At 42.8% G+C, this 23,567-nt stretch overlaps 1 protein-coding gene across 1 annotated transcript in view; it reads left to right on the top strand.

Annotated features, from left to right (window-relative positions):
• The window catches only part of EGF (epidermal growth factor), a 627,377-nt gene that overhangs the window by 346,368 nt on the left and 257,442 nt on the right, over window positions 1-23,567 (top strand). Inside the window, exons 13-14 of the mRNA XM_078677482.1 lie at window positions 9,714-9,937; window positions 18,812-18,979. Of these exons, the coding sequence (XP_078533608.1) occupies window positions 9,714-9,937; window positions 18,812-18,979 (392 nt within the window). The remainder of the gene's footprint in view (window positions 1-9,713; window positions 9,938-18,811; window positions 18,980-23,567) is intronic.

Genomic DNA, 23,567 nt, shown 5'->3' with positions numbered 1-23,567 from the left:
TTGGTAGGCCTAACATTCTGAACAGTCGATGAATAGTAAACCTGCAAGAGAAAAGTGAAAGTGAGGTTTAAGGCATCTTGGGAGAAGGATTAGTGATTAGGCTACTTTGTATGAGTCTGTGGAAAGGAAGAGTCGAAGTAGGCCTCTTTCTGCACCTCTGTTGCTTCTTTCTGCACTTCTCTTGCTTCATTTTGTACCTTTCTTCCTCTTTCTGGACTTCTGTTGCCTCTTTATGCACTCCTCTTGCTTCTTTCTGCCCCTTTCTTCCTCTTTCTGCACATGTCCTACCTATGTAAGCATATTTATAAATCAGTTTTTAAAACACCTTACAAATTCACTGAAAAAAACAGAGGTTTCAGTACATTATAGTTAGGAATTAGCAGTTAAAAAACCTTTGAAATTCACTGAATAAAACAAAGGTTTCAGGGACGTCCACAGCCACTGAACCGTAATAAATACTTTGCTATCGTAAAAATCCCCCTACTACCCAAAATCTCACACCCATCCTAAACCCTAATAATTCCCATGCCACCCAAACCTCATACCCACCCCCTAAACCCTAAAAATGCCTTGCTACCCAAAAACCTATCCCCACCTTAACCCCTAAAAACTCCCTCATCGCTCAAAATCCCATACCCATAATAAAACCTAAACATTTCCTTGGCATATGAAACCCATACCCAGCCTAAACGATAAAAATTCCCTTGCCACCAAGAAACCCATTCCCAGCCTAAGCCATAGAAATTCCGTTGCCACCAAGAAACCCATACCCAGCCTAAATCATAAAAATTCCCTTGCCTCCTAAAAACCCACCCCCATCCTAAACCCTAGAAATTCCATTATCGCCCAAACATCCATACCCACCCTAAACTCTAAAACTTCCTACTACCAGAAAACCCATACCCACTCAAAACCCTAAAAATTCCCCGACCGCCCAAAAACCCATATCCACCCTAAACCCTAAAAATTCCCTTACCACCCTAAAACGTATAGACACCTTAAACCCAAAATCTAAACTTGCCACCCAAAAACCCAAACGCACTCTAAACCCTAAAACTTTTCCTACCAACCAAAAACCCATACCCACCCTAAAACCTAAAAATTCCCACACCACCCAAAACCTCATACCTACTCCAAACCCTAAACATTCATTCATTACACATTCCTGGTAAAAGGCATCCTTTGTAAAGGCACATTTGTTGTAAAACAAGTGTTGTTAAACACTGTGGTTGTAAAGGTTTTTTCATTGTATGGCCTTTGCTGTAAAGGCAAATGTCCATGTTTTGTACATGCAGGGAGAGGAGTGTGTATTGTCAATGGGGGAGAGTAGTGTGTATTGTGACTGTCGAGTTAGCAGCTTTATAGTTAGTTCAGTGAGAGTGGTGTGCATTGTGGGAGTAGGGTGCATGGTTTGTGAGTGCTTGGAGGGCAGTGTGCCTTGGTAGTACATGGTGAGTAGTATGTATTGTGAGTGCAGGGCAAGCAGGGTGCAGGATGAGTGCATAGAGAGAGGTGTTAATTGTCAGTGCAGGATGAGAGGTGTGTATGGAGAGTGCATAGAGAGCGGTGTGTGTTGAGTGTAGGATTAGTGTTGTGCATTGTGAGTGCAGGGTTAGCGGTGTGTATTGTGAGTGCAGACTGGGGGGAGTATCCAGATGAGTGTAGAGTAAGCAGTATGTATGGCTGTGCCCTGTGCCTTTATGAATGCAGGATTTCAGAGGATGTGTATCTGTTCAGGGTGAGCAGAGGTTCTGTATGAGTGCAGGATGAGCAGTGGTCATGTGTGCACATCTAATTGCACAAACCAATTATTTCAGCGTATAGCTCTTAGCACCAGCACTCTGTACTGTACGAATTAAGCACTAGCCCTATAGGAATTTCATAGAGATGTACACACCAGAGAATTTGTGGGGAGAGCTGAGCCATTTTCGGGCCAAGGCGCACAAAAAACGTACACGATGTCTGCATGCCACTAATGTTCTAAGACTGCCATTTCTTTGCCTCCTTTTGCTTACACCACTACACACTTACTTCTATTTCCTCTCTCAGACACACACTCTATTTTTTGTTCTTTACCCCTTGTTCCTCATTTGCTCTTCTTCGTCCCCACACTCTCCCTCGATGACTAGGCCTCACAAGTGCCTCTCTTTTTCTTGCTTTCTCTCTGTCTCTTTCTTTCTCCTCTTCCTCTTCCTCCTTTCTCCCCTCCCAGAACAATGCAATGTTAAAAAAAAAACATATTCCTGCAGTGTAGGTGTAGTAGCTACAGACTTTAGCAGGGTAACCTAGGGAAGGTCGTGTTTACTCAGAAGCAGTGAAGGTCGACCATTTCTACTTCACCTGAATCTTGGGACAAAATCTCTCTTTAAGAGGATAAAAGGAGGCATTTTAGAATTGCAAACCCCAGTATGCTATTGATGGAGCCGGGTTCCCTTCCCTGAAGGTACTCTAGAACTCTCGGTCAATTGACCATTTGTACCTGCTTTAGAAGTGTAGAGAGGAGAAACAACTCATTAGGTCAGACTCACAAGTTCAAAGAATCGTGACTCTGAAGAATCACAGACTCCAGGTTCTAGGTTAGTGGGTTTATGACAAATCCAAAACTAACTGGACATACAGGCACCTCGAAACGGGGTTGTAGAAATACATCACAACTAATGCAAAGCCAAACCTGCATGCAAAATTCAGTCTCTGAAGCATGAAACAAATGACGAATTCCAAAATCAGGACACAGGCAATCAGTGCCCCCACGTCAAGATCGGACTTCATTGGAGGTTTGTGGGTAAAAAGCATTAGTCTGTCCCTACTCTACAGCTAACATGACATCCCTACTAAGCATTTCCCAGGCAAGTTCAGGAAAAGGTGTCAGCGCATGAAGACTTCCTAAGAATGACACTCACGTTGTATGGGTTGAGTAGCATAAAGCTACAGAGCTCTTTCTAAGATGCTCCTTCTCTCTCTATTGATCTCCTCTCTTCTTTCCTGGCTGACCCCTGGGGCACTGTCCATAATTTAAACACCAAAATCATAAGATACGCCCATTACACATCATGAGATCACGTCATCCAGCTGGACAACTCCTCACAGGTGATTTTCCATTTAGTTTCGATACTCCCAGCTTCTGACTGATTGACCTTATTCCCAGGCCTCCTCCAGTGAGAAAGAACATCGTCTCACATTATCAGCACTACTTGTACAAATGTATCCTCTCCTCCCTGAGCCTAAAACCTAAAACAAAAGTGTTATTCTAACTAACAAGGATGAATTACTCCACCTGCAAAGGAAAAGTGAGAAAGAAAAAATTCAACATGCACATGAAATTCGTCTACCGAGCCTAATATGCGAGCTTCCAGGGAAAATGCATTTCGGGCAGGCAGAAATCGGCCAAAATAAGAAAATCCTACGAAGGAGAACGCACGGAGGAACAGGGAGGCCGGTCTATAAACCACAGATATCGTTGAACCTAAACTACAAAGTGGAGGTGCATAAATTCAAAAAAAGCACACCGGCAAATCCAACCATTTTTAAGTTGGACATCAAATATAATCCCAGACCTGAGCGATCCTGTCCTACTGATACACGGTGGTTCTTCCGTGCAATGTGAAAACGCTGAGGCATAATCAAAAGAGCTTCCAAGCGTGACTGAATCATCACAAGCCAGTCCACGCCAAACAAATAAGAACTGAAGAAATTGACTAAACTTAATTCTGTAACCACATTGCAGATACTCTGAATTACATATGTTTGTCCTGATGAAGGTGTAAAGATTGAAAGACACCGAAACGCCGCGTCGACTTGTTTTGCACATTGATTTGTCTTGATAATTTTTATAGTGTAAATTGATTGTATGTTCAACCTTTTCACAAAAAGGTTTTTTAAATATATTTTTAATTCATTTTAGATTGTAACCCATTTGGGAGGTTGAAATAAATCACAAATTGATTTTTTTATCTATTCGTACATGCTTATTACTTTATCACAGTTAAATTTTGTTGCTTACTGTTATTGGTTTATTGATGAGCTTGCCCCTTAAAAACATTCTCTGTAGAAACCCCTCAGGGATTATTTCCCTCAGTAATCTAAGGCTGCTACAAAATACAGGGTTTTTTTGTGATAATTCAAAATAAGAAAATAACACGTGGGCTTTATGAAACCACATATAAACTAACATTTTACTTGACGTTTTCAAATCAACAAGTTACGTGAGCACATCAAAAATATGAAGCACCCTACACGAATTCTACACTTTCAACTTCATTAAAACACACATATACACAGACATTAATATGATGCACATTTAAATCAGTGCATTACGTTTCAATAAATGAACTACATTAATCAGTTATAAATCAATACCAGGATTTTGATCATTTTAGGACACAATTACCATGTAAATTTCAAATCACTTTTACAAGTTATTACTCTTCACATTCTAATTACCAAATGTTAACACAACAAAGGAGTAAATGCAGGTGCAAACTACTCGTGATTATGATGCCCTCCTTACAAATGAAAGAGCACAATCGCGCTCCATCATTAATCTCCAGGAAAGCATTGTTGCAAGTGCTGATTATTGTGTTCTGCCATTCCATCCTCGCGAAACATTTCAGCCCCCACTATCAAAATGTAATAAGTCTACCTGCACTGCGGCCTCCTTGGGAGCAGGCCAGTGCCCCTAGGGCTTCTGACATTTTGATAATGGGGGTAATAAAATTGCAGATAACCAGTGGTACTGACAGGCCCCTCTTCTACTGCACCCAGGGAGCTTGTAGAACAACATAAGAATATGAGCGAGGGAGGAGAGGCCAGCATAATTGCTGACAAAACACTGTAGGCATTTCTAAAGCCTAAGTATACTCCAATCAAAAAAGATAATAAACACATTTATTTCCATTTACATCCTTTCCAATTTGTAAGCAGCAACACTGGTCTGAATATTCAATGTTCATTGATCATGATTCCTGACTAGGTAAACCATTGACAGGGATATGTACAACTTCTTTGAATGTACTTCTCTGTTCCTGAGCTCATGTTATGGATAGTGCGGAAAGAGTCACCATTTTCTCTCCATTGCAAGTTCAATGTTTTACTTACAAGAATCGACACAACTCAATGCTATAATTTCTTCTTCGAGGCAAAAGATCTTTGCCACTGTATTGGAATATAAACCAACTCAAATCAAATCAGTCATCATCATCATCAAAACACTTTATCCGATTATTTAAAATCATAAAAGACAGGCAATATCATATCATACATTTCATATATATACACTCATAATACGAGCAGTCCAGGATTAAAAATCAAAAGTACAACCCCTTTAAAATCAATCAGAATTACATATGATAGGTAGTTTCTTATTTTTAGCCCTCATTGCAGCCACCAAAAAACTAGCCACACAGAAAATAATACGGGTGCTACTTAACATCTGTAAATAAATAAGAGCAGGTCTAACTTGTAAAAAGCCTGCTTCTCTTAAAATCGGTAACAGATATTTTTTCCTACTATCTGAGTAGAACCCGCAGAACATGGTAAAGTGCAACGTGTCTTGGGTTGAGGTATTTTCACAGTTACAGGGCTTACAACAGTCTTGGTTACCCCAAGATAAACCAGAGCCCAAAGAAAAATGGATTATGTTGAATCTGAATCTAATCAATAAATATCTATGGTAGTGTTTGGAGACGATTCTCAGGTACGGCTCCAATGAGGGGGAAGTTGATAGCACATAGTTTGCTCTAGCTACTGTTTTTTTTAACTCCCGCTCCTCACGTTCCAGCCTTGCCATGTCTGAGAAGTGGGATTTAATCCACATTACATCTTCCTTTAAGATACCTCCTGGTGAGGTATAAAGCTCCGGACGGCCTGAACGTAAAAACGGCGATCTTAAATAGACCAACCAGGGTACCTTTTTGGCATTGTCTAGAGCAACTATGTCACTCAGGATCAAATGATTCAAAGTAATTTCCTGATTTAGCCAGGTTTTAGCCCAGCAAATCAGTGGGGCTACCATCAGTCTGTCTGTTACGTATCCCAGCCCTACCTCCGAATGGGTTGAAAAGGTGGGAGTAGACTGGGGGACTGTCAGAAGGTATCTCAAAAATCTATTTTCAACTATTTGGATCATATCCTGCGATACATAACCCCACAAGGAGGAACCGTACATAGCAATGGCCAGGCATTTGGATTTGTATACCTTTAAAACAGCCTCCATTGGTCGGGACCCCAAACGCTTCGTAAAGCCCATGAGTGCTGAGGTGGACCTTGTGAATGAGTTGCTTTTAAGTTTAAGTTGGGGGCCCCAAGAACCTTTATCATCGAAAAGAACCCCCAAATAGCAAAAAACGTTCACCCTCAACACCTCCTCCCCCTTGCAAAAATAAGATTTAGATTTAGATCTATTGCGTTGTTTGCCCATCACCATTACATGTGATTTCTTGATGTTAACTCTCAGGTCTAAAGAGTCCATGAAGGTTCCAAAGGAATCCAACAATCTTTGGAGCCCTACCCCTGTGCGGGCCATTAAAACAACGTTGTCCGCGTATAGGAGGACAGGGATCGCCGACTCTCCTACACGCGGAACGTCTACCTTGGTCCCTCCAAGGGATTTCTCCAGGCCATTAATATATATAGTAAAGAGGAGGGGGGTAAGGATACACCCTTGCCTAACCCCCCTCTCAGACCTAAAATGGCTCGTACACCTACCTTCCTGCGTAACCCTCACCGATGCTGACAGATCCTGGTGCAGGGCCGCTAAGAAACCAACAAGAGGGGGATCTATACCAATCTCTAGTAAAATCGACCACAGCTTTGCCCGATTTACCAGGTCAAAGGCCAAGGAAAGGTCCATAAAGGCCATAAAAAGTGACCCTTCCTTTGCCACTCTATATTTACTGATTAACAGCTGTAGGTTTAAGCACTGATCTAATGTGCTTCTTTTCACTCTAAACCCATATTGTAGGTTAGATAATACCCCTCGATTGTCTAGAATATCCCTGAGTTTATGGAGTAACACCCTACCTAAAATTTTAACTGACGAATCAATCAGGGAAATAGGTCTATAACAAGAGGGGTCCCCACGCTGTCCCTTTTTAAAGACCGGTATAATAGTGGAGGTAGCCCAAGAGGCAGGGAACCTATTGGTACTAGATGCGTTAAAAATGTTTGTTAAAATCTTAGCTCACATTTTCGGTGAGTTACCATATAAGTCTGCCGGCACCCCATCAGGGCCCGGAGCCTTGTTTTTTGAGGTCTCCTGGATTGCTCTCTCTACTTCGTCAGAGTTAAAAATTAACAAGGGCGTGGTCTGGGGCACAAAGACAGGGGATAACTCCACACGCAGGTCATCAGCGCCATATATCTCACTAAAATGGCGAAGCCAATGCTCGTCTCGGATAACACAATCAAGAGTTGTGTTTTCCGTATCCGAAAAAAAAGGGTGATTTATGGTTGTCCAGAACTTCCCACTGTCACGCAGGACATCGATTGAGAGGAGATTATCCCAGGCCTCCAGCTTGATTTCATTTTTACGTCTAGTGATAGCTTGTTTATATAACCTCCTCAGTTCTGTAACCACCTCCTTGTTTCTTGGCTTTAATTTTAGTGATTCAAGCAAGGCCCCGTGGGCCCTTGAACAGTTACTATCAAACCATCTAACTTGAGGTTTCCGTCTAGGGGTAGATGTAATGGTCAAGTCCTTCGAGATCTGTGTGCAAATTGCTTCAAAGGCATTGATTGTCTCAGTACTGGGTGAGTTACTATCAAGGCAGGTAGCCAAGTGCTCATCAACTTCTCCCCTTAAGTTCTCTAAAAAGGTTACAGGGACTACCTTGGTCCATTTAAGCCTCCGACCCTGATCTTTCGAGACTAAGGAGAGGCCACCAGGAAAGGCGCAGTTACCATTCAGCATTAGGTCCCCGAGATCAAGTTCAAGATACACCGGGTTGTGGTTGCTAAATACAGAAGGTACGACCTTATATGCCCCTACCCTGCGTAAAACCCCTGTAGACAAGAAAATATAATCTATCACTGTTCCAGGATTGGTGCCCTTGAATGTTACAGCCCTCGTCTCCGTCTCTGTTAGACTGGACTCAAAACTATTTATATTAGCCAGAAATTCTTCGAGTGCCTCCCCTTGTCTTGTGTGCTCAAAATGAGAGGCCGCGGAACCAGGCAGGCCCCTCAAGATCCCCCACATGACAGTTCGCGTCACACGGATGTATATTAAAATCACCCATAAGGATGAACTCGAATGCAGTGTTTTGTTTAGACCTATAGTCAGACATAAAATTTTCCAGGGCAAGAAGATGTTGGTTAGAGTCTTCTCGCTCTCTGGCATTATAAAAATTAATCAAAATTAACTTTAAAGAATTTCAGTATTAACATGTAAGTTCAGTCAATTATGAGAAATTTGGGAACGTTTTAAATCTCTATTTCTCGAAGAGATTCGTAACTTCTTTTTATTAAACTTTTTATTCAATTAGTAAATAAGACAACGTGGTTATAGAAATCATCAAGAAAATATGGTTAGAGTCATAAATATAGCAAAATAACAGCATGTTCAACAAAGGAATTTTCCCTAAGCTATGTAAAAGGGACCTATCCTAACAGAACCCATAAATAGTTCTCGGAAAAGAGCAAGATCAAGGGGGCATCATATCAAAATCTAAATTAAATTGAACTCCCCTTCAAGAGGAGTTCTTGAAACTCAGCCAAGTCTCATATCTCCAAAAGTATTAGTATACAGTCGTAGTAACGGCTGCACTGAATAAATCTCAATCAGGTAAAATAGGAAAACAGACACAACAGTAGCTATATCCGTAAGTGCAAAGGAAAGAAATTATCACCTGCAAAGCGTCAGGCAACAGCAATCACAGTCAGCAGACGCTCACAGCAAGAGGGCAGAAGTGGGGCAAGTGGGAATGCAAGAGAGAATGGGTGCTAGGGAGCCAGAAACACACACTATTATAAAAAAACATAGGACCCGATTCACAGAACTAATTTAAGACAAAATCCTAAACTTACTACCATTTTGGTATTCACAGAAGGCACTTACTCATTTTGGTATTCACAGAAGTTAGGAATCCTAACTTTAGGACTCCTAAACATCTTCTGTGAATACCGAAAGTCTTAAAGTTAGGATTTCTTTCAGTTTAAGAGTAGTAAAGTTAGGACTCTTAACTTTAGGCCTCCTAAATGCCTTCTGTGAATACCGAAAGTCTTAAAGTTAGGATTTTTATCAGTTTAGGAGTAGTAAAGTTAGCACATTCAGTATCTCATAAGCATATGTTTATAGTTATAATAAATAATAAATTCCCTATTCAATATTATGTGAACATATGATGAAGAAGGAAGTTTAGTTTATCAAGCGTATGTAGCTGAAGATAGTAATACATTTTATAAACTCTGCATAATCTACAGTTATGACAGCATCCAAGCAAGTCATATTAAGGACAAGCTATCGAATACGCTTTGTGCATGGTTCAGCATTTTTCTAAAGCATCTATTTCATAGAAAGAAGAGGCCTAGCTGAGGTCTGAAAGTAGAAATGAAAGTTTGGTACTTTTTGCACAAATTTCTGTGTGATGATTTAAAAGTGTGCTGGTACATCATTACATGTATTTCTTCAAACCCAAGGTACAGTGCATACTAGTACAGGCATACTGTTAAAAAGAAAGTATACCTATTTATATTTTCTGTGTGTTTGTTTATTGAAGACAAATATTCTGGACTGACCAGGGGCAACACCCCAGGATAGAAAGCTCATCATTAGAGGGATCGGAGAGGCTGGTCATAGCCAACACCAACCTCGCTTGGCCCAGTGGAATAACGATTGACTATCTCGCAGACAAGCTGTACTGGTGCGATGCCAAGAAGTCAATGATAGAAACTGCCAACTTGGATGGATCCAGTCGGAGAATCCTCAGACAGAATGATGTAGGTGAGGTTTATGGGTTCTTGATCACTTACTATACTGTTATGTCTAAGTCTGCCTTCATATTTTTTGAATATGAGGGTACATGAGCTAATGCATAGTCATACAACAATATGCTGTCTGGCAGTGACTAATTAAATGTTTATGTCATGATTATTATAATAACTTTTGGGGACATATATGAATCTTTTGAAGAGATTAAAATGTTCCAGCATTGAGAAGAGTGGCGCAGCGGCCAGGGTGCCTGACTCCGGACCACAGGGTTCACGGTTCGATCCCCAGCTCTGGCGGCAGGTTAGCCCAGCACCATGTGACTCTGGACAATAGATTGCTTAATCTTCCCGATGGCCCCCAGCGCCGGGACACCTCTCGGGAGGTAGCTGTGCGCTTTACAAATGTTGGTATTTAATTTCATTTCCGAGATGAGGCTGTTATTTAGAGTAACCAAACCTTTGCGGGTGCACAACTTAAATGTGCATATCTGTGAATGATAATGTGCCAACCTGCACAGTCTGAAGGGAGTTACTAATGGCATTTGTCAATGATTCAAAGGTAGAGAAAGTGAGCAGGGCCTGCATGGATGTTGATTCACCGAAATTTGAGAGATAGCGGAAATTACATCACAGGAAGTGACCTTTCACCCCGACTCTCCGCAGAACTTGATGTCACATGAACTTATCCTGATGACCTCTTGATAATTGACATTGTTGAAGTTTCACAGTAACAGCCAGATTAATATTACATCACAACCCAGATAATTGTCTGTTTTTAGATAGCACCTATAATAGAGTGCTTATATGATCTTTGAAAGTGGTGGAGAGTATTATTTGCTCTGATTTGTAGCTAATGAGTGAAGCCGACCTCTTATATCATGGCTCAAGGGGGTGCTTGCATACAAACATTTTTTTTAAATTGAGTCATAGAGTTCATTTAAAGCACCATTTTTAGATAAATTTGATAAAGTCAAACCCCACAGTCTCTGAAAGGTCTCTCATTTAATATTCACCTTCCTTCAGGGTGAAATTTTCCTCAGGAACTGACTCCATATTTTTATAATGTTAATTTATGTTAAAATATTTATAAAGTGCACATACACCAACCGGTTTCTTGGTGCTGTCCTTTTGGGGCCTCTATAAGTCGGAAAATGACCTCGGTTATGCCAGGGCAGCATTTTGCCATGGGTGCATCTCATATGCCATTGGCCCTCGTTATGCCAAAATTACATGCAATATTCCTGTGCGAGAATTTTGCCTTTAATGGCTTCTATATACCATCGGTGACCCTTACCTTCCACTCATACTTTCTCAATAACTCCTACTCACTCGTGCTCTCACTCCTTCATTGTTGCTCACTCTCACTTATTCTCACTTTTACTCATTCACCCTCATTCTTTCAAACTGCCTCACATTCACTCTTAGTCTCACTCGCTTGTATCGTCACACACTAATGATCACTTGCACTCACTGTTGATCTCACTCATTCTCACACACAATTACACTCACGTATTATTGCTCACTCTCACTCAAATACTTCCTCACGCTCATTCTTAGTTCATTCATTCTCATTCATTGACTCTCACTTGTAGTCACTCTTACTCTCACTAGTTCTTACTCACTCTTACTCATAATTACTTACTGAAGCTCAATATCACTCATTGGCACTCACTACCTAGGCTGCCCCTTATAGGAGTGGGAAATACAAAGCCACCTGAGAAGTTTGATTTTGTTTTCCCTCTAGTATAACACCCTCTTTGATAGATCCTGCCTGCTTGAGGGTACTTAAGTGGAATGTACAAGGCGTTGGGACCAAGGGGGATGACTTTCTCTGGTGTAGGCTGCCAAATAATTGCACTACAAGAGACATGGGATACAGGTGAAGGCCTTCAACTGGATGGTTTCACCTCATATGTTAGGCAGGCTGTCCCCTCCACGTCAGGGCATTCAAGCGGAGGTCTTCTCTTAATGGTCTCTCTTGACGTAGTTTATAAAGTAAACCGCTTAGAGTGTCATTCTCCCCATATCTTGGCAGTAGAGCCGATTTATTTATTTATTTATTTTTACTTTTTTTATTTTTGGAAAACCCTTATTTATGCAAAAAGTGTACACAGCTATTCAGCCGAACATCCCGGAGGCACGGCAGCACAATAGAAGCACAAACTGTTCGGCACACACGGATCATAGTACCGGATACATGAGGTTTAATTTATGTCTTAAAATCAGGATAGGTTCGAATAAGACGAATGAAATTCACATATGAAGTAGAGAAATAGGAAAGAAAGGGGAAGGGATCAGGCACCAAATTTTAGAACATAATCATCGAATGAGCGGGTCAAATGAGCGAGTCCAACACTGTAAACAAAATCAATTAAATGAGCGAATCAATATATGTATGCATACCGTCACTATGTTCACCAGGCAAGCACCCGCCCATTGATGTCGATGACACAGTAAATGTAGAGGCACGGGTTACGACATATCCATGAGATTCCAAAAAATTAACCAGATTCATTGATCCCAATCCCAGAAAAAAGAGAAAGTAAAAGGAAAGCCAGAAAAACGAGAAGAAAAAAGGCCATAGAAACAAAGAACGGAAAAAAAATAAAACCCCTCCCCCCAACCCCCCACCCTGCACCCCTGCAGATGGCTACGGCCTACCCCCCCTAGCAGCGTGCCTGTCGCCCAGTATCCAAAACCCGAAATATAGTAAGAATATAGAGTTATAAAAGAAAGGAAAAGAAAAGAAAAGAAAAGTAGAGGAGGAGAAGAATATCACACATGCCCCCGTTCTCACTACCCCCCGTCTGAAACGCACAACCCTAGTCTTGAATCCAGCCAACACTCAATAAAGTTATGAACAATATCACACAGGGAAGACGTCTGACACCGTCCCACCTCCCGCTATCAATAAAATGGCGGATCCCTCGTCCTTCACACACCCCTTAAATCAAAACCAGGCCAACAGTCTCACCCTTGACCCCTGCGATTTTTCGTACGGAGTCTATCAAACGGTACCATCACAACTCCAGGAGAAACCAAAGTCCTAGGCAGTTGATGAACCGGTATTATGAGTCCGAACAAACTCCCCAGTCTTCCGCAGTCATCCGCCGCCATGACACTCGCCTTCGTCAGCCAAATGTTCGAGTATCCCGATCTCCACCGCCATGAAAGAACCACTCGGGCGAAAAACAAGATCAGCATCCGTCGAGTCTTGTTATCAGTAGTCCCAGGGAGGGGCAGTTCCGTGAACACCACATTAGACGGTTGCGTCGATATTGGCGGGCATTTCTCCAGATCAACAAGTCCGCTAGCACTCTGTGGTCCGGGCAATGGTGTCGAGGCTCTGTCATAAGTGGGGTCTCGATCATCCTGTTCCGCGAGTAGCGTGGGAAAAACTGCTAGCCCAAAGTCTCCAGACAGATCAGGGTCCGTACACGATCGTTCAGTTACAATGTTGCCAGCGATCGTATTGTAGAAAATGGCATCCGTGTATGATTGAAGCTCCCAAATGGCGGCCATTACGGTTCTCAAGGACGGCTCGCTGTTACCCCGCACCGCCTCCACTTGCTCGATTCCAGCCATCTGTGTGTCCCTCGGAGTACACAGTTCCTCCGGGGACAGAAACGTGAGCAGGGCAGGCGGGGACTGAAGGTGCATTTTCAAGCAGTGATAGGGCATCTCAGGCGGGGGCTCCAACCCAGCGTGGGCGCCAGCCGCCGGGACAGGGACCCCCGACCTCACAGCCACTTACAGGATATATACACCTCCGCAGTGTGTACCGAACCGAAGGCACTCCACCAAACTAGGGACAGGATACTCTTCAAGTCAAGCGACCGGACCCTGTCTGGGTCCCACAGCCGTTGTTGTTGAACTGTAACCCGGCAGGGCCAGTACTCGAGGTCCCGGCTCACAGGAGAAGTTAGGCCGAGATTCTCCACACGACAAAACTCCGTCAGTCAGGGTGGTAAAGTTCTCGGGACCACATCGCCAGTTTCAGTAATAGTTGATCCGTACGGGGGTCGGGCGTGAAATCAGGATTTCTGGCAGGATCATCAAGCAACAGACGGAGGTCGGCGGAGCCGGGAGCTTATGCGGCCATCTTTGTTCGCCGCTTGGCTCCTCCTCCTAGAGCTGATTTTTAAGGATCACTACCCGTTATTAGTAATTAATTAACTTTTACAGCTCTTTTACTAGACTTTTTGTCAATGAACATTTAGTTGCCCTGGAAGGATTCGTCGACATATATAAAAAAGGAAAACACACGTACTCCGAGATCTTAATTCTGGGCGATTTTAACACACATCTGTGTAAGCTGAACTGTATTTTAAAGAAAGCTCCTGGGGACTGTTTAGTATCAAATACACATTTTGAACACACAGAGTCAGGTACACTTTTAGAGGGGTTTCTTGCTGCAAACGGGGGTGAATACTTCCATCCCTACCTTTACAGGAAGGGGATCCCTCAGTATCATTGATTTTATTATGGTCTCTGCATCTTTAACTCCTGCGGTCTGTAGTCTGAGTGTTTCTAGGAGCACTTTAGTCATCACAATCCCCTCACACTTGACTTATTATACTCAACAGTCCAGTCCCAACTACAAAAGCCATGTCCTTCCCAGAACGGAAACAAGCATCCGAGGACCGGCCCGGTTTCGAGGTAACACCTCTCTTCAGCCCGGCTAGCTTGATTCCAGTGGTGTGGAGTAACTGGGACTCACGTCTGAGCATCCCCAGTACACTTAGAGCGGTAACTGCAAACACAACAATGATGGACAGAATGTGGATCAATGTCACACATTCACCCCAGTCCAAAGATCTGGGCCCAAATCCATCGTTTTTCCACTCCACACCACCCTGGGTTAGACAATGGCGATATGCAAATCAGCACTGACCCTGTGCCCCATGGGAACAGTCCAGTCCGAACTACAAAAGCCATGTCCTTCCCAGAACGGAAACAAGCATCCGAGGACCGGCCCGGTTTCGAGGTAACACCTCTCTTCAGCCCGGCCAGCTTGATTCCAGTGGTGTGGAGTAACTGGGACTCACATGGGAAGGACATGGCTTTTGTAGTTCGGACTGGACTGTTCCCATGGGGCACAGGGTCAGCGCTGATTTGCATATCGCCATTGTCTAACCCAGGGTGGTGTGGAGTGGAAAAACGATGGATTTAGGCCCAGATCTTTGGACTGGGGTGAATGTGTGACATTGATCCACATTCTGTCCATCACTGTTGTGTTTGCAATTACCGCTCTAAGTGTACTGGGGATGCTCAGACGTGAGTCCCAGGCACTCCACACCACTGGATTCAAGCTAGCCGGGCTGATGAGAGGTGTTACCTCGAAAACCGGGCCGGTCCTCGGATGCTTGTTTCCGTTCTGGGAAGGACATGGCTTTTGTAGTTCGGACTGGACTGTTCCCATGGGGCACAGGGTCAGCGCTGATTTGCATATCGCCATTGTCTAACCCAGGGTGGTGTGGAGTGGAAAAACGATGGATTTGGGCCCAGATCTTTGGACTGGGGTGAATGTGTGACATTGATCCACATTCTGTCCATCACTGTTGTGTTTGCAATTACCGCTCTAAGTGTACTGGGGATGCTCAGACGTGAGTCCCAGGCACTCCACACCACTGGATTCAAGCTAGCCGGGCTGATGAGAGGTGTTACCTCGAAACCGGGCCGGTCCTCGGATGCTTGTTTCCGTTCTGGGAAGGACATGGCTTTTGTAGTTCGGACTGGACTGTTCCCATGGGGCACAGGGTCAGCGCTGATTTGCATATCGCCATTGTCTAACCCAGGGTGGTGTGGAGTGGAAAAACGATGGATTTGGGCCCAGATCTTTGGACTGGGGTGAATGTGTGACATTGATCCACATTCTGTCCATCACTGTTGTGTTTGCAATTACCGCTCTAAGTGTACTGGGGATGCTCAGACGTGAGTCCCAGGCACTCCACACCACTGGATTCAAGCTAGCCGGGCTGATGAGAGGTGTTACCTCGAAACCGGGCCGGTCCTCGGATGCTTGTTTCCATTCTGGGAAGGACATGGCTTTTGTAGTTCGGACTGGACTGTTCCCATGGGGCACAGGGTCAGCGCTGATTTGTATATCGCCATTGTCTAACCCAGGGTGGTGTGGAGTGGAAAAACGATGGATTTGGGCCCAGATCTTTGGACTGGGGTGAATGTGTGACATTGATCCACATTCTGTCCATCACTGTTGTGTTTGCAATTACCGCTCTAAGTGTACTGGGGATGCTCAGACGTGAGTCCCAGGCACTCCACACCACTGGATTCAAGCTAGCCGGGCTGATGAGAGGTGTTACCTCGAAACCGGGCCGGTCCTCGGATGCTTGTTTCCGTTCTGGGAAGGACATGGCTTTTGTAGTTCGGACTGGACTGTTCCCATGGGGCACAGGGTCAGCGCTGATTTGCATATCGCCATTGTCTAACCCAGGGTGGTGTGGAGTGGAAAAACGATGGATTTGGGCCCAGATCTTTGGACTGGGGTGAATGTGTGACATTGATCCACATTCTGTCCATCACTGTTGTGTTTGCAATTATATACATCAGGGAGCAATTGAAGCTGCTTGGTTGTTCGGACATGTATAGTAACCCAAGAGCTTTAGGACCTGCAGCTATCAAGGATATTAAAACAAAGTTCTTGGGCAGGCAGCAGGTGACTAGGGAGGGTCTTGAACTAGTCAAGCCCACGGTGAGCAGGTATGTCACCCTTACGTTGACCCCACAGTTACAGCCCTATCTGTCACTAGTAACAAACATACAACATCGTTTTGTTTTAACTAGATTCCGGCTGACCACGTATCCTGGTTTTTACCTTTCCAAAGGGGTTCGCGCAGTCAGGTACCTTAAAGCCGTGCCCCTGCGATAATTTCTCGGAACAGGACACTTTGCATTTGATCTTTTTCTGTGAATTTTATACCCCCCTTCGAAAGAAATGTATAATGCCACTATTGAGAGAGGAAAACTTTGTCCAAGTAAGGCCTGCTCTGTTATTTTAACAAATGCTACCCTCCCATGTAGTGTGCTTTGGGGTTGCAAGCTTTCTGCTAAGGGCAATGAGATCCAGGAAGAAGATGCGCTCGCAGTAGCTGCAAAACATTTTTTAAACTCGTTTTCAATATTACATACTCTTTTTAGCACTCTTTTTACTTAATCATGCGGACATTTGTCAAGCACCTATTGCTATGGCATTTTACTTGTTGACGCTCTTAAATGTATTGATATCTGGATAATATTTTACAATGTGTTTTTCAATTGGACTTAGGGGATTAATTACTGTATGTGTAATATGTGCAAGATGGGGACCCTTCTAACGGATATGTATACTACCTTCTTTTTTTAACATAATGATTGTCCTTTCAAAGTTTTTTTATGTTTTAACTGTGTGCTTTTATGGCGTTTGCTAGCCGAATAAAGTATTTTTGACTTCACTTCACTTGACACTCACTACCTGCCACTGACTCTCACCCACTCACTTTCACTCACACACAGACACACATGCTCACACATACTTACGAGCACACTCACATATACACACTGTCTCTCTCACACAAACTCTCACCCACAGACTTAGCGCAAAACACATTTAAAGTAGTTGTCTACCTACCCTAGCTGTCGGCAAAAGTCTAGATTCAGCTCCTGCTGCTCCATTTTTTATTACAATAATAGTAAGCAATAAGATGTTATTCATTATCTGTGCAATATAAAAAAAACTGGGCAATAATCAAGGAGACTGGAGTCCGAAAGTTCAGAACAGCGACCTGTCCCTGTGTCCTTGACACTCATTTTGCCACCTCTGTGGCCAGGGATCACAAAAGCAGTGACAGTGATTGCAAAGGACAAGACAGGGGCCGCATCCGTGACCCCTAAATGATGTCCATGAATACATGCCTTCTTTGCTAAAAATATGCTGCCATTCTCCAGCATCTACAGTTAATTTACAGCTGGGATGTTCACATTTTTTTTGTGTGGACAGGTTGCAATCATTTTGTCAGTCACAGTACCAGTGAGCCATCATCTAGACACAAGAAGGGTTGCAACTAGTCACTGATGCCACATGACCTTTGGTATCAATGACAACTTATGACGAGACATAATTGAATGTGATAATAAAACTGGTGGAGGAAACCTAATAGAAACAAAATTAAAAAATATATAAATTCAAAAATGTGTCAGCATCCCAATATTTCAGCTTGTCATTTTCAGCATACTCATCTGTTTGACCCAAAATGTCAGGGAGGCCATCTATGGCAGAGCAGATATAGAAGTATCAGTGGTTCGTGGTCTTACAGTGTTGACATTGTTACAGGACCATTTGTGTTCAGTATCCTGACTTTGTATTTTATCCTGTTTTTGTAAGATGTTTTGCTACCATGAGAATAGGGCTTTTCTTTCATTTGTGTTCTAGAGAACGCATCTGCAGTTAAGGGAAGTGTGAATGGGCTTTTAGTAAATCTATTCTTTGCTCCTTTTGGATTGAGGGTCTTGAGTAGCCAAGATGGTTAAGAAGAAAGAGTTGTAGTCCAGGTGGAGGCATTAGCTATAAATAATCAAATAAATACATAACAAGTTATGGTGCTCAGCCAGGGATGGCATATTTTCCAGTTCTTGTGTTATTTAAATTAAAGTCAAACATTGAAACAACACGATGAACATTCTGACATTTGTTTTTAAGTGTACAAGAACCCTGATTGTGGGTGAAGATCTTTGTTAGAGGCTAGGGAAGTTGAGTTTGTAATAACACATGTATGGGTTTATGTAAAAGTGTGCATGTATAAGTGTTTCTTTAAAATTCTACATGTACATGAGTTTGATGATGATTAGACCTTTGGATCAGCAACATTTAAAGAATGCCTCTTTCTTCCAGGTCACCCTTTTGGAATCACAGTGTTTGAAGATGACATTTGGTTCTCTGACTGGTCTACGTCATCAGTAATTCGGGTGGACAAGCGGACAGGACTAAACAGGGTACGTCTTGGAGGAAGCATGCTGAGACCTTCATCACTGGTGATAGTGCACCCTTTGGCCAAACCAGGTATACCAAATACCACGGTGTCCATCTCATTGATCCTTCCCTTAGTATGTTTACTTGCGCCATTCATTGTCAATAATACAATTACAGACTTATATGAACACGTGTTTGTGATTTGCAAAAGTTAACATTCATGGATGCCAATTAGGGGTAGGAAGTTGCAGCTCCCATTATCTTGCCATAGTGCACCACTGGTACTGCTCTTGCTATTCCTTGTCTTAACATCAGGAAAAGAACCAAAGTAGTGCTCTTGGAGCATTATTTACATTCTGTAGATGTGCTTTACCTATTTTATCAAACACACACAATGTAATTGGAGGAATAAAGATAACCACTGGCAAGTGCTCAGGGTAGCATTATTACCCACCTATCTTTAGGGGAACCTGCCAACTCAGTTTGGACTCACCCATATGCAAATCAGTCTTGATCCTGCTCCAATAAGTATAGTCCAACCGGAACTGCATGGCCAGGTACTCCCTGAAGTGGAACAAAAGCAACACAAGACTGGTTTCACCCTGACCAGGGATCTTCATTTGGGTATAGCTTGGTTCCGGTGGCACAGTGAACAAGGGACCCATGGCTGAGCATACCCGTGGCCACTTAGACCACCAAATCAAACACACTAAAGGTGATGGGTGGAATATATGCATTAAGACTACCTGCCGGCAATTGCTTGGGATAACGTTACAACACATCATTCTTTAGCACACCATGCCACCTCAGTTTAGACCCAGTAATAGCAAATCAGTCTTGACCCTGCTTCAATAAGATCAGTCCAACCCAAACTGCCAGGCAAGGTCCTCCCTAAACTGGAAGACAAAAAACTCAAGACCGGTATTGCACTTTGGGGCAAGGACAGAGCTGAGATGTTGTTTAAATCTACGTTTTGTTAAAAAAAAGTGGACCGTGGTCTTTTACTTTTTTATACAAGTTGCTTTATTTCCCCAAGAAAAGTCTGAGCTCAAGAGTGTTTGTTTTCAATACCTGAATGATATAAGCTGTTGTTTTTCTCATGTTTTCTATAATGTTTTACCTGTCGGCCATGAGAAAGCCCCAGGCCTGCCCACCAAGAAGGGGCAAAACACGTGTTGGGTGTTTTAATTTATCCTGTAAACTTGATCAAAATAACTTGATCATATTCACCCATGTTCAAAAAATGTGTGATTCTGACCCTAAGAATCACTCTTGAGCACAGACTTTTACCTCAGGAAATAAAGCAACTTCTATAAAAAAGTAAAAGACCATGGATCCACTTTATTTGAACAAAATGTAGATTTATTCAACACCTTGGGGAGATTAGCTTGCCAAGCTAGAAGATGGCCACGTTCTGAGCGAGCTCCTTCGGCCCGAGCAATATTTATCATTATCCTGCACAAAATCGACTCATTTAGGTCAGCGACGCTGACCGAATGCTGTCTGAAGACAGACACCAAGCAACTGTCCAAAAACAGATGCCCCCAAAGACAAGCATTGAAAATGCAATAGGTCTCGCCTTTGATTAAGTTAAAGCCATTTGCTTTGTTAGTACATACACCTCCTCACCTGCCGATGCACTTGCGGACGAAGCAGGACGGGGAATCCCTGAGCTAATACGAGCGCGACGTAAGCACATCGGAAGGTGAGGACGTGTATGCACTAAAAGGCTCTCTGCCATGGACCCCATTTGCTTACCCCTTGGACACAAAACTAGAAATTTGGGGTTCCGGATTGAACTGTTCAAGAATATACGGCAGTTGGGAAACGGGGATTATTCAAGTCCGTTTAAGAAGGGGGTCCAGTATATAAACCATTCTTGGAGTCTGCAAAGGAAGTACAAGAATAAGTGCAAATATCAACTTCCTCTCATTCAGGGTATAACAATCAAATATACCACAAAGAAAAGTGAACATAATGACTGTCTTGATAAAGATGGAATAACCAGATACCCATTGAAACGCGTTGACGCATTTCTATACATTATCCCGAGGACAAGTTGGACCTGTAGATACAAACAGAGTATATGTATCCAGGCTAATCTTGCAGAAATTATTCCCAGGGAATTGTTGAGCTAAAAGACAAAGCATACTGTCTATCATTGGTTGTCCTCCCTATTTTGTAGGGTTCTCTGTGGTAAAAGGGTCATAAGATGTTATGTTATGTTATGTCCTGATTTGATGAATTGTACTGTTTTTAATTATGCTGAAATGATGCATTGTGTTTTATTGTGGGTGTTTTTATAATATTTGTGTTTTCATAATATTTACATGTACTAAAGAAATAAATTGACTTGTTTGCACTGCATGTTATAGTAGTATCATTGTTTGAGTGTTTCAGGGACTTTGAGTGAGATCTTTTTTTAGTGTATTTATGTGTTTTATAAGATTTAATCAACACCTCAGCTCTGTCCTTGCCCAAAGTATGTATCTCACTAAATGGGTTAGGGGTCTCCCATTAATTAAGGACATCTAAGCAAACAAAGTATCCCCAATTCAAAAGGATAGGATCACCTGGTATTTTAACCCCTCTCTACATTACAATTTCAAGATCGGTATTGACCAGATTGGAACCTGGCCTGACAGTTCAAGCTGGACTGCTCCAATGGGAGCAGAGTCAAGACTGATTTGCATATGGCTGGGTCAAACCTGAGGTGGCATGGAGTGCAAAGTAACAATGGACTGGCATGTAGCCCAAATTATTACCAGTCGCTGAGACGTATTCCATCCATCACTTTTTTATATGCTTCAATTTGACGCCCTGAGTGGGACAGGTATGCCCAGATGTGAGTCCCGTGCCACTAGAACCAAGCTATAAGTCGACTGATGAGCCCTAATAAGTGCGAAAGCTGTCTTGGGTTGCCTGTGTTCCTGTACAGGAAGGACCTAGCCTGGCAGTTTGAGCTAGACTGTTCCCACTGGAGCATGGTCAAAAGTTATTTGCATATGACTAGGTGCAAATTGAGTAGGTAGGGAAACAGCCTTTACAACAAAGGCTAAACAATGGGATGCCTTTACAGTGAAGGACTTACAATGAAAAAGCCTTTACTATGACAGACTTTTACAACAAATTATTTTACAAGAAACCCCGAAAATTGTGGAAATTGTAAGTATTTTAAATGTAAGTAAAAAGTATTTAGATAAATATTTAAAAATAATATCTATATATATATATATATATATATATATATATATATATATATATATCAAACACACAAGGTTGCCCCAAAAGAGAGAAGCCAAACAGGTACGTGAATAATATTCGAATAGATTTAATGGCAGCTTGCATGCAGGCACAGGAGACCAAACGGCAGCAAAGGTTAAGACACCCAGACGCGTTTCAAGAACATGAGTTCCCTTCCTCAGTGGCGTCTTGTAAATGAACACCGAGCAGCATTATTTGCATCCATATACTGATGACCTGCCCCAGTGGGCGTGACCACTACCGTGGCCTTCTGTAAATTTATTGTATGGATATTGGACATCGGCACCAAGAATTGACTGCTTTGACCACAATGCACCAGTTTGCATAAACGCTGATAGTGGCGAAAGTACACGCCCACTGGGGCAGGACTGTATTGAAAGCAAATAAAATAGCAGGCATTTAATCTTGTGTTTGCTGAGTGTTCAATTCAGAGGGCTCGTGATCAAGGGCAGTGGCCCGAAACGCGTTGAGCCGCATTGGAGGAATGGTTGTGAGCTGAAGCTGCTGGGGCCCGCGTTGGAGAAGCTAAGCCTCTGGGTCGGTTTTCCTTACTGGGGCAACCTTGTGTGATTTTGTATTTGCGGCCATGCCCGGCCGCGAGGAAAGCCCGCCGCATGATGCGGATCCCGGCACCTAGAAACCTGGGTGTCATAGTGGAGCAGAGGTTTCTACACGTGAGGGGTACATAACTCAGCAGAGACTGTCTTCAATTACTCTTTCCCCCACTGTGGATTTATTGTATGGATATTGGACATCGGCACCAAGAAGTGACTGCTTTGACCACAATGCACCAGTTTGCATAAACGCTGATAGTGGCGAAAGTACACGCCCACTGGGGCGGGACTGTATTGAAAGCAAATAAAATAGCAGGCATTTAATCTTGTGTTTGCTGAGTGTTCAATTCAGAGGGCTCATGATCAAGGGCAGTGGCCCGAAACGCGTTGAGCCGCATTGGAGGAATGGTTGTGAGCTGAAGGTGCTGTGGCCCGCGTTGGAGAAGCTAAGCCTCTGGATCGGTTTTCCTTACCGGGGCAACCTTGTGTGATTTTATATATATATATATATATATATATATATATATATTCACTGAAAAAACCATAGGTTATAGACCATATATAGTTAGGAATTAGCATTTAAAAAACCTTATTTTACTCACACAAAACCATTGAAATTCCATATATAGTTAGTTGCACTAACTATATATTGCGCACCCGCAATCCACTGCTGATGATGTCACATATTACATCATTCATGACATGGTCAGTGACATCACTGATGACATCACTGATGACATCTCAAATGACATCACTGATGACATCACTGATGACATCATCCATTGACTGTGTGTTTCTGTAAAGTTTAAATATGTTTTACATATTGAAAAATGAGTAGATGTAGAAGTGCCTAAATAAAA

This window comes from Lissotriton helveticus, chromosome 2_1, assembly GCF_964261635.1.
Source record: "Lissotriton helveticus chromosome 2_1, aLisHel1.1, whole genome shotgun sequence".
NCBI classification, from domain to species: Eukaryota; Metazoa; Chordata; class Amphibia; order Caudata; family Salamandridae; genus Lissotriton; species Lissotriton helveticus.
This window is presented reverse-complemented; position numbering and strand designations above follow the sequence as displayed.